This window comes from Dasypus novemcinctus, chromosome 4 (genome assembly GCF_030445035.2).
Source record: "Dasypus novemcinctus isolate mDasNov1 chromosome 4, mDasNov1.1.hap2, whole genome shotgun sequence".
NCBI classification, from domain to species: Eukaryota; Metazoa; Chordata; class Mammalia; order Cingulata; family Dasypodidae; genus Dasypus; species Dasypus novemcinctus.
The window spans coordinates 61,111,241-61,123,344 of record NC_080676.1 but is presented as its reverse complement, the minus strand read 5'-3'; the positions used below and the strand labels follow the sequence as shown (position 1 = coordinate 61,123,344).

At 44.4% G+C, this 12,104-nt stretch overlaps 1 protein-coding gene across 7 annotated transcripts in view; it reads left to right on the top strand.

Annotated features, from left to right (window-relative positions):
• Positions 1-9,873, top strand: part of DGKG (diacylglycerol kinase gamma) — a 219,183-nt gene extending 209,310 nt beyond the window's left edge. For all 7 annotated transcript variants that reach the window (XM_058295504.2, XM_071214670.1, XM_023583192.3 and 4 more), the window contains 2 exons: positions 8,634-8,785; positions 8,882-9,873. In XM_058295504.2, the coding sequence (XP_058151487.1) occupies positions 8,634-8,785; positions 8,882-8,918 (189 nt within the window). In that variant the 3' untranslated portion in view covers positions 8,919-9,873. The remainder of the gene's footprint in view (positions 1-8,633; positions 8,786-8,881) is intronic.
• Positions 9,874-12,104: the final 2,231 nt, after the last annotated feature.

Here is a 12,104-nt window from a genome sequence, read left to right as displayed (position 1 = left end):
AGGATAAAGAATCTCCATTCTTAAGACATTTTTTCTAGTTTCTTTGATGTGATTGCTTGACTCCTTTTAATGTTCCTCTCTACACATCTTCATGCAAGGATCAAGAATCTGGACTCTGTGTCCTGAGTGGGGAAGGAACTGGGGAGGGAATTAAAGAAGGCAAAAAGTAAGGGAAGACGTAATACCTACCAGGGGTAAGACTTGCTCTGTGTACTCCAGAGAGCAGATCTAAAGAGCACAGTTGCAGAGAGGTAGATTTTTATTCAACTTAATAACTACTCTTGGAAATGGCCTAGTATGGCAAGAGGTTCATTGCGGGGGAATGAACATCCACCTGTTCTTTTTTTTTTCAATTATTTCTCTTCCCCCACCCCATTGTCTACTCTCTGTGTCTATTTGCTGTGTGTTCTTCTGTGACCACTTCTATCCTTATCAGTGGCACCAGGAATCTGTCTCTTTTTGTTGCATCATCTTGCTGCGTCAGCTTTCCATGTGTGGGGCGCCACTCCTGGGCAGGCTGCGCTTTCTTTGCACAGGGCGGCTCTCCTTATGGGGCGCATTCCTCGTGCATGGGGCTCCCCTATGCAGTGGACATCCCTGCGTGGCAGGGCACTCCTTGCGCACATCAGCACTGTGCGTGGGCCAGCTCATCACACGGGTCAGGAGACCCCAGGTTTGAACCCTGGACCTTCCATGTGGTAGGTGGATGCTCTATCTGTCGAGCCAAGTCCTCTTCCCCATCTGTTCTTTTTTTTTTAAAGATTTATTTATTTATTTATTTCTCTCCCCTTCCCCCGCCCCAGTTGTCTGTTCTCTGTGTCTATTTGCTGCGTGTTCTTCCTTGTCCGCTTCTGTTGTTGTCAGTGGCACGAGAATCTGTGTTTTTTTATTGTGTCATCTTGTGTCAGCTCTCTGTGTGTGCGGCGCCATTCCTGGGCAGGCTGAACTTTATTTCACACCGGGCAGCTCTCTTTATGGGGCGCGCTCCCTGCACATGGGGCTCCCCTATGCGGGGGACACCCCTGTGTGACACGTCACTCCTTGCGCACATCAGCACTGCGTGTAGGCCAGCTCCACACGGGCCAAGGAGGCCTGGGGTTTGAACAATGGACCTCCCATGTGGTAGACAGACGCCCTAACCACTGGGCCAAGTCCACTCCCCCCCACTTGTTCTTATAAGAAAATCTTTGACCTGGCTGAGTGGTTAACAAGCAGTAATCGACCTATCCTTCCCAGAAGGTTGTTGAAATTGTTTGTGTAACCATCAATGTTAAATCAATAAGTCTATCACTCCTTTTAAATAGTTTATCTCCATTTCCTTTGTTTTTTGAAATAATGAAAAATGATTCCCAGGGAGATTTCTGGATTGGTGGGTACTGACCAGTTAGACCAGCGATACACATGGCAGGACTGACCTGGCCCACTTACAACTCAAAGGCTACTGATGATGGTGGTGATCTCCCCTTGTTGGCTCTAAGAGTTAAGGAAGGAGTTACAGTATTAAGACCAAAAGGAATTGTGCTTTTCTATTGGGAGGTCTGTCCACATTAGCAGTTTGGAACTCTTCAAGTTGTCACAAATACCAGACCTTGAATCACATTTGCAATAGCAAAGAAAATAAAACTATCTTATACCTCAAACACCAACCAAGTTTTGTATAAAAAGAGATGGCAAGATTGTATAGAATTTCTCTTGGAGCCATTCTTTTTGCTCAGTTTGATGCTCTACCATCTAAGAGTGCATCTTTCAACTTCCTACAGTGAAGAGAAAACAGAAAAGAGAAATAGGAAAGAGAATTCCCATGTATTACTTGCTGGGTGCCAGACACTGTGTCGAGTTCTTTACATGTGCTTTCCCATTTCATCCTCAAAGCAGCCTTATGATGTGGACATTGTACTTATTTTACAGATACATAAACTGGTATATAAAAAGATGAAGTAACTTATCCTAGGTCAAACAGATAGCAAGTAGTAGAGCTAGGACTTGACATGGATCTGTCTCACATCAACATTTATGATTTTTACAGAATATTTTTGTGTCTTCTCATCTACTGTTTCCAACCCTAGTATCATTCTGGGTAAAATTGGTTAACATTAACAAATTGAACTCCAACTTGCCAGGCTCTGTAGAGTCATCTGTAGAGTTCCTACTAAAGAACTTCCAGTGCTTGGTCATATTTAAATTCAACAGCTTCCAGGGACAGCTGGATCCCAAAATCTCACCCTTGCAATCAAATTGAGAACCATTCCTTAATCCCGAGTGTCTTCAAGTTCTAGCTGAAAGAGACTCATTTTCCAGGCCAACCTAATGCCTTTCTGGTCAGCTTTGTGAGTGGGAGAGCAGCAAGCACTCTTCTCAGACTTAAATGCCATGGTCAACAGTGACCAGCCTGCATGGGGAAGGGGGTTGGGTTTGTTGAAAGGAGCCTCCAGCAAGGAGGCTCTGCATGTGATCCTCATTAGTGATAGGCGTGGGCTGGGCCATCTGTGTTCCACGGGAGAACAGAATGGCAGGCTGCCTTTCAGATGCCAAGAGATGCTATCTAATGGGAAGATCCAGAGAGCTCAAAAAGCAAGAGGCATCTTCCTCCTGGACATCTGGGACACAGAAAACCAAGGGGTTTAGGGAATTAACTGTTTAACTTCCTGGGCATTCCACCCTTGCTACCAGTTCATTTTTATGTCCGCGGTACAAGTACAGCAAGCAGAGTTCTTCAGTCTCATCTGGTAACTCAGCTCCCTCAGACAGAGCCCACGATGGACCCATGCTATCCTAGACTCTGTTTATGCAGGAGCAGGTGCATTAGAGCAAGATCCAGCTTGATATTAAGCTTCCATGTCTCCCAGGGGTCAGGAAACACTGCAGATAGGAGAGGCCATTTAACTGGATGCTCAATGCAGAGTCTTGAGAAATAATCAGAAAAGACAGAGGACTACTTTAAATGGGTCAAGTTAGGAAAATTCACTTTGAAAGTAAAGAAGATAACACCTAATCCAGTATCAAGTTTGAGTAGGTAAATATTTGTTGAATGAATAAATGAATGAATAGCTTAAGTGGGCATCTGACACTGAGAGTCATGGGGAGGAGGAGAGGGGATGAAAGCTTAACTAACTCAGGAACTTGAAACCTCAGGATGTAGAGGGAGCTCGTGGGGGCCTTTAACTGCCCGGACATCTGTTGAGTGATGGATACAGCTAAATATGGATCATCAAAGGGCTTTCTAGGTCACATGGAGGACAGCTTCATCATTCAGAAAGTATGAAGTTCAGTTTGGACAGAAAGACAGAAATATATGCACTCCGCTTCTTAGAGATGAGAGCAGAACTGGCAATGAATAAAAGGGCAGCACAAAAGTGGAGTGACAACACAGTAAGAGATCCGCATAATAAAGATACATTTCATGAGGCAAAAAGAGGCGAAGATATGGATTTTTTTTTTCAGATTTATTTGGGCAAGGAAAGTGAGCATGAAATATTGAAAAGACCAGTCCAAAAATGGAAGAAAGAACTGAGAAATCCTAAAGCAAACAAATGAACAAAAATGGAAATGTCCTGGCATTAATGAAATTGCTATTTAATAACAGCTACCATTTATTGTCCGTCCACAGTCTGTTAACTTTTACGGCCACTTCTAAAGTTCACAAAAGCTTTATGCAGTTGGTGCTACATAGTTCCCCATTTGACAACAGAGGAAAAGGAGTAGGTCCCCGAGAGGCAGATCTCAGATTCAGATCTGGGATTCAAAGCCCATGTTCGTGGCTGCAGTGGCATCACTGATTCCTCTGAGCTTCAAGCTTGGTGACAGAGATTTATGACCCGAAGTCAATCCCCTAGGTATGACTTTACTTCCTTCTCAAACTGGAAATCTGGCACCTCTCCAAGTCCCTCTTCCACAGAACTGGAGTAGGAAACAGCATTCATTCGTCTGAGTGCAGGGGCATGCCAAGGAGAAGAAGCAGATGTGGGCAGCAGAAGCTCCATGTCCACCTTGCCCTCCACAATTCTTAGGACCCCTTTCAAGGCACCAGCTGGGCTATACCCTGAGACACCACTCAGAGAACAGAGAGCTGACAACAAACACCTGGCGAAGAACTCAACCAGATCAGAGTATACACATGACATTAAAGATCGTATTAAAAGATACACAGAGACCATATTGAAGATCAGGAGCAAGTGGAATGAGGTCAGGTAGTCAAATATCAGAACTCAGAAACTGCTATCTAAAGGCGAAACGGAGATTAGAAGTGTTCTTTTAAAAATCTGTTGGAGCTAAATTTGAGTCAAGGTCAATCCTAATTTGGTGTTAAAAAAAGAAAAAAGACCATTTCTAGAATAATGGGGAAAAAAATGAACTTCCTTTTAACATAGAATCTTAGCAAGAATTACAAAGGGAGGGATAATAAAAATAATTCCTTTTTACCTTAGACAATTACAAAAGGAAATGAATTTATAAGCGTCACCATATAAGTGGCAATCCAGAAGGAAATTCTAGAAAGTCTGCATCTTCTGCTGAAGGAATAAACAAAAGTACTTTCAAAGTAGTTAATGAAATTGTTTGTTTTAAAGAAAACTGGTACCAAGTGGCTGCCAGAAATGGCATGAGCTTCAAGAAAAGAAAAGTTTTCACAGTGAATAATTCCTCTCTCCCCAACACTCTTGAGGTTAAAGGATTGAAAACTCAACCTGTTAACTCAGAGAATCACACATGCATGGAAAGTATTAATAACAGAGGGTGTCAGTGAATGGCTCTTTGGGGTTTGCTAATGTCATATGCTGCTACCACGAGGCATTCTAGCAATGATATTAACCTAAGAGGGTTAAGCAGTTCCCACCTCCAATTCCCTCCCCGTCAGCCCCCTGAACCTCCACAGGTTAAATATACTTCCTAAAATTTTAACATCCATGAATGATTTCCTTTCGTTATGAAAACTTTCAAACACACACAGAGTAGAGCCCTCAGTTTACAGAGCATTCGTATGCACATCACCTGGATTTAACAATTGTTGACATTTTGCCATATTTGTTTCATCTTTTCCTTCACTGAAATATTTTAAAGTGAAGTATAGATATCATGACATCTCACACCAAAATACTCAAGCATATATCAGCATGGAGAGGCCTTTTTTAAGGTAAAGGTTGCATGTGTCATACACAACGCTGGAGGAAGATTTCAGGCTTTTGGGCCTTTGAGCTCTGTCATTTCTCAAACGACTGAATCCAATTGTCTCCCTAATAGGAGTTAATCAGGACATCACACTTTCACTTAGGAGGAGAAAATAAGGGATGGAACCCCATGAAGGTCTTAGCTATATTCACAATGTCCCTGATCGATCTGGGAAGAGGAAAGTAAATAGCCCATTAACTAAATTCCCAGAGGACACTAAATTGGGAAGTGTTATAAGCACTGATGATGCCAGAAAGAAAATGTAAAGCACTCGGAGGATTTAGAAGTTCACCTGAAAGATACATATTTTTATTTCTGAAATAAAAATTGCTTAATGCATTAGTAGTAATAGGAAGGCCAGGTGTGGCATTATTCCAAACAAATAGAAATTTATATCTACAAACTCATCTCTTCACTTAAATAACAGTTATTGTACTTATCATGTGAAGAATATGTAACTAGACTAGGGGAGGAGACAGGCTACTGAGATGTACAGACAGAGCCTCTTCCTCTACTGGGACATAACTGAAATAGAAGTATGTCGACCCCCCAGAGAATGTCTGGGAAGCTTGGTTGAAAAGCATTGGCTCACTTATAATTTTTAATAGGCAAAGGATAAGTAAAGCAGGTATCATTCCACATGCTCCGTGCTTAGCTGCTGAGGTCAGGGCGGGCTGATAACAAGCTCTGAACAAGACGGTGAGGAGAGTTAATTGGTTAGTTTGCTAGTCGGCAGGTTCTGGGATTCTGCCCCGTGAAAGAGAAGCAGATGAAATGGGTGATGGCAGATTCCAGAATATTCAGCCTGTCCCAGTCAATGAGTAAAATGCGTTTCCTTTTCAAGAACAGCCTAGGCCATGGCAACAACTGGAAGCAAAGGCTTGACTCCCAGCCTGTGGATGGTGGACCTGACCGCACCCACCTGACTTCCCACCCATCAGGAGGAAAGCTCGTCTACATACCTTTGACTCATTAAACACCCCCACCGTCACCCCCCGTTCCTTCACACCATGGGGGTCATAAAAACAAGCATCGCCCATCCTGACCTTGCAGCCACAAGAAATGAAAGTCCATGGCTGACTGACATGGAGAGGAAAATTGCTTTCATTATCCTGAGAGTAGGAGCGTGTTTTCTTCCCACTGCAACCCCTCTTTGGAAGAACACCATCTCTTCTTAAGCTTCCTCCTCCAGCCTAACCCCTGCCCTGAAGCCCAGGATTTGTTGATGGGCGTGAAAACACATGAGCTCACTGGAGCTTACGTAAGAGCTTTTGGCAGATCTTCCTGTAGACGGATGGCGGGCTGGGTCTCTGCACACTCTTGTTTGCCTCGTCAAGGCAATGTGAATTTTCTTTTCTGTGCTTTCTCAGAACAGAGAGGTCTCTTTGTACTACCCTTCATTAGTTGTTTTGTAACAGGGGGGAAACACAATGTTTCCTAGGATATCTCAGTGATTAAAACTGGCACAGTTTCTGAGGCAGAAAATAAGTATTCAAAAAGACAATGCTCACTTAAATGCGTTGAGTACCCTTCATGGTTGCACTGCCCTTTCTCTTAGCTCTTTCCTGCTTTGTGTCACCACAGAGAAGCAATGAGAGAAATAAAAGGAGACAGGAGAGCTGAAGCCTCCTTGACTTCTCAGAGGACGCCAGCCCAATGTCCTTCTAATGTGTTTGTAAGCAGAGTCCAGGGCAGAGAGAGAGACAAAACAGATGGGAATTCTCATCTTTCCCCAAAGGGAAGAAAAAAGGACATTCATGGAAATCTGCCAGATAGTCTCAAAGGCAGGTGATCCACAGGAAATTGATGTTGCCTCCAATTGACTTGGAGAACTCTCCCACCTTTTCCTGGACTCCATATTCTCAAGCGAGGACAGAAATTTTTGGAAACTGTGCTCAGGAAACTCAAAGAAAAGCAAGGGGAGAAAGGAATCTAGGGAAAGCCACAAGCCCACCTCCAAATTCAGTCGTTTACAGGGCCCTCAAGAGGAAAAGGGAAGATTTTGTGTCAGGATATGATTCTTCTCCTGTCCCTGAGAAAAGAAAAGGGAGAGAGAAGAGCTCAGAGACCCAGGTGATATGCTGTACTCTGCTGCCTTATTTACTCCAGAAAAGAGCAGCTCCAAGCAAAGCTGATGAAGATGCAGTTCCTGTTCTTTCTCCTTCTGAGCGGCACAGCCCACGTCCTGAGGGCACTTCCTAATCACACAGCCTCGGGATCAAGGTCAAAGTCGAGAGAAGTGCTATTTCCCTCTGCTCGGCACTGGCTTCTCTGTAGGGTCAACTCCAGTTCCTGCTGTCACATCAATTAGCAAAGGGACTCAGGCAAGTCATACCCCGTCTCAGCTTTCCCACGTGTGAAATGGGGCTGTATAGGAAGATTGGTGCCTTTATTCTTTTATTCATCAATAAATATTTTTTCCTAAACTAGGTCTATTTGTCAAGCTTTGTACATAAATCTTTTAACATTTTTCAATGCCATTCTCTCTTATATTTTCTCCATCTTTTCTCATCACATTATGCTCTTCTCATCCCCTGTGCCTCCTTCTTCTACTTGTTTCTTCTTTCTTTTACTCTCATGTTGCTTCTCTTCATTTTTCTCCCCATATTTAAAGTGTTGATACACAGAATCAGAAGATGAAAAGGGATCTTAAGGAGACATCAACCCACTTTATCTCTAGGCAAACCTGCGCTTTAAAAGTCCAGGAAAGAGCAAAAGACCTATTCCATAGCCCAATTTCAGGATGCACTCCATTTTCCCACCACTTCTCCCATCAAGAAATTGTCCCTAATGTCTAACTTAGACAGGTCTGAGCTTTTGTCCCTTTACCTTTTGCGTAACTTCATAGACATAAAGTACTTTTTTGGTATAGAACCATTGGGAAATTTAACCCAAAATGACATAGTTGAATATTATAGACTACAGGACATTAACTCCAGTATGTAAACAACAGAATCAGGAACAAAGAGAGGCCATGGCAGGTAAGTGGCTTTGGCTTCGGTAAAACCAACAAGAACAAAACAAGTCAAAATCAACAATTTTGACTGGAGTCCCAATTTCTGTCAATTACAATGAAAATTCCATTGAGCAGAGAGTTCTAGAATCAGAGCCTGCTTGTGTTGGAATGTCTCTTCCTTAGATGTCATCTAGTCTAAACTTCCCCACTGAGTTGGCAGCCAGCATAGTTCAATGACTGTGCTCTGCTGATTGTAGGTGAATAACAAATGATGGTCATTCAGCATTGCTTCCTACATCAATATATACAAAATCCCCCTCCAAAGACATTTTTCCAGGTATTGGGTAGGAGTCAAGCAAGGTCTACACTCAGTCAGGCTGATGCTCCAGATGATCTAGGCTGATCTGTCAAGGCAGACTACAGTCTTGATAGAGGCAGTATGGTCTAGTGAGAGCATCATCTGACAAGGGGGCAGCTTTCAGAACCTGCAGGACTTTATTTCTTTCTTCTCCAGATGTCAAAAGGCAGGAGACCCAACGAAAGAGAAGAGGCTTCTACAACAAGTTGCTTACCCAGCTTATGGCACAGCTGTCCTTTCCCAAAGAATGAGAAGAAGAAACCAGTAACCTTTTGTGCCTCTCTCTGTACCACCATCCTTAATGCTAGGTGGGTATTTCAGAGAAGTGTTATCAAAAGCAAGTAATCACAATTCCATGAAGCCTTTAGCTAAGGGGGCTTTCATGGATGCTTTTCTCTCTGCAGAAAAGAAGTAAGACTCTTCTGTCTTGGGAAAGTCTGACAAATGTTCCGTAGAGGCTGCTATAGAAGGGAGCCCACCCAAATCCCGTGCTGATATGAGGAGCAAAACCCAGCCCAAGGAAACAAGAGGAACATGGGAAGTGGGATACAGTCCTGTCTCAGCCATATGGCCATGGACACATCCTTAGCCTTCTGAGACTTCTTGGTCTCCAACTGTCAAACAAGGTGGCTCTAAAGACCTTCCTGATTCAAGGATCTTCCCTTCACCTGGATAAATGCTGTGGCTCATTGTCCCCATGGGTTTCTACCAGGCCCCAGACTTCCCCCAAACCTGCTGACCCAGAGCATTACTCCTAGCCCCTCAACCAAGACCAGAAGTAAATCTACTTTTCTTCTCTCTTGAGGATTGATCATGCTCAGAAATCAGCTGGTGGGGGGAGGGCAATTTTGTAGTGTAGAAACACTGCAAAGAAGCTCTTTGGTAAGCCCTCCACCTATACACACACTCACACACACATACACACATGCACAGACACCCAACTCTGAAATGTGAGTATTTTCCCTTCTGTGTATCAAACCTATTTTAGCCTTTCTAATTGCCTGTATGTTAGGAGATAATTCACTCCTACCATTGGAAGAACACTTCTTTCTCTTAGGGACCCCAGTTAAACTTCAGTATTTGGGGCTGATCCTGGGCACAGATTGAAGCTGTAGACCCTAACACACCTTAAATGTAGCCCACAAATGCAGCCAAGATTGAGGCAGTGACCAGTTAGCACAGTAACAGGGTCCTGATCTATCCCTCCTTCCTCGCCCACCCCAACTGCCTCCCCACCCAGTAGCTATAATGTTTTTGCAATGGTGGTGCCTGCTCATGCCTGCCCATTTGCCTGCCTAGAGTGCCGTGGACCTGTTCTATAGAGCACTGTGTACATGTATATCCTGATTCTGTGGTTTATTGCAAATAAAAGTGACAGCAGATGGCTGACCTCTGACCATGCAATGGTTTCTCTTCATTCCAGGATTGTGTGATTAACACTGCATGCACTTCATGACTATCTGATGGCCTTTCCACAGTTGTCCACTGCCAGGGACATGCCACTGATATGCCAGGACTGGAGGGAATTGAAAAGTTTCTGTTACCACCTTTCTATGTTTGAAGGAGGAAAGAGGAGACCAAAAGCTCCATTAAGCCTCAGCAAACACTCTACCTGCATCATCTCATTGACCTCTGAAAACTCCCTTGTGATGTCATCAGCATTTTAGAGATGAGGAAACAAGGGTTCAGAAAGGTCACTAACTTGGTAACACAGTAAGTAACCCAGCTCTGTCTCTCTCATACCCCCAAATTCATGTTCTTTCCTTTAAACTAGTGTGTCTCAAAGTGTGGCCCATGGACCACCTACAGCAGAATTACCTGAGGGTCTTATTTAAGTTCAGATTCCTGGGCCTCCACCCAGACCTTCTGAGTCACGATTTCTGAGAGTGGGACCCTTAAATCTGATATTTTATAGTGAGACTGGAGATGGATCTGGTTCCCATGAAAGTTTGAGAACCATTGCACCACACCTACCAGGAGGACAGAGACGAGCCAGGACTTTAGAACAATGCAGAATCGGGAGCCTGTGGAAGAGCACCCTCAGACAGCAGAACCAGGAGAGGAAGCAATCCGGAAGGAAAGAGCAAATCGGAGACGGACTTCACACCAGCCCTGAATGGCTGCTCTCCTGAGTTTAGACCCAGGAACAGGTAGTCCCACCTAGGGCTGTCCTGAGGCCAAGGGTCATGGTCATACCTGGGTAGGAGGTATGGGCTTAACACAACAGCCTCAGGGACTGGGGCCCAAGGGTCAACAGGCCTGCAGTGGGGCAGGAGCCTCAGAGGAGGAGGTCATGGCTATTTTGCAGATGCCTGAGGGATTCTGCTACCTTTTCAGCCTTCCATCTCTCTGCCTGGCTGGTTCTTCCTGCCACAATTGACCAACAAGTCTCAAAAACCCCAACCTACACCCTGCACCATCTTCTCCATATCCTTGCTCTCATTCTCAGGGCTGGGCAAGGACTCTGGGCTCAGGAAACCTAATCAAAATGCTATTCATGGGAAGTGGATTTGGCTCAACTGATAGAGCATCCGTCTACCACATGGGAGGTCCAGGGTTCAAACCCAGGGCCTCCTGACCCGTGTGGTGAGCTGGTCCACGCACAGTACTGATGCGTGCAAGGAATGCCGTGCCACGCAGGGGTGTCCTCCGCATAGGGGAGCCCCACACGCAAGGAGCGTGTCCCTCAAGGAGCCGCCCAGCACAAAAAAAGTGCAGCCTGCCCAGGAGCCGCGCCATATGCACAAGGAGCTGATGCAGCAAGTTGACGCAACAAAAAGAGACACAGATTCCCGGTGCCACTGACAAGAATACAAGCAGATACAGAACATACAGCGAATGGACACAGAAAGCAGGCAACAGAGGGGATTGAGGGGGTGGAGGGAAGGGGAGAGAAATAAAAATTTTTTTTAAATGCTATTCATGCCTACCCAACCCCTCCTCCTTCCACCTGAATCTGCTGAGTTCTATTTTGTGCCTCAGAGTCTAGGTGGAGTTTTCCGAAATGAGTGTTGGGATGTCTGAGGTGGGGCACGGTGAGGCAGATGCATAATTGCTACTTGGGGACAGAACAAAACACTGTAAATAGCTCGCCTGCCCACTCAACTGCGGAGATTCAGCCATCCTCTCACCCTCCCAGCTGCAACACTAACTTATGCGTGAAAAAGTATTTTCCACAAGAAACTGGCTCCCCTGGAGTCAAGAACTCCAGAAAACACCTGCTGTACAGAGTTTGATACATGGAAACCAGCAAAGCACTTAAATGATGGATCTGGAAAGTAGTTTATGTTGTGAAACTCTTATAGTGAGAATTTTCTTGACTCTCTGTAGCTAACAAAAGAATTGTATAAACACTGAAAATGCTAGTCCATTCCAAAATAAAGGCCTTTAGCAGTTGTGTTTGCATTTTAAACAATGAGCAAAGAAACTAGCTATGCCTAAGCATTTACACAGCATTTACAAGGTTCTCTAACACGTATGCCCATGTTCCTCTTCCTCCTTGCCCCCTAAGGATTACTGTGAGTCCTGGAAAGTAACAAAACTGCCTTTGTTTTTAAATGTCCATCCCTCCTCCTTTCCATTTAGCCGGACTGTCAATTATTACTGAAACTTTTCTGAATCTTAAAC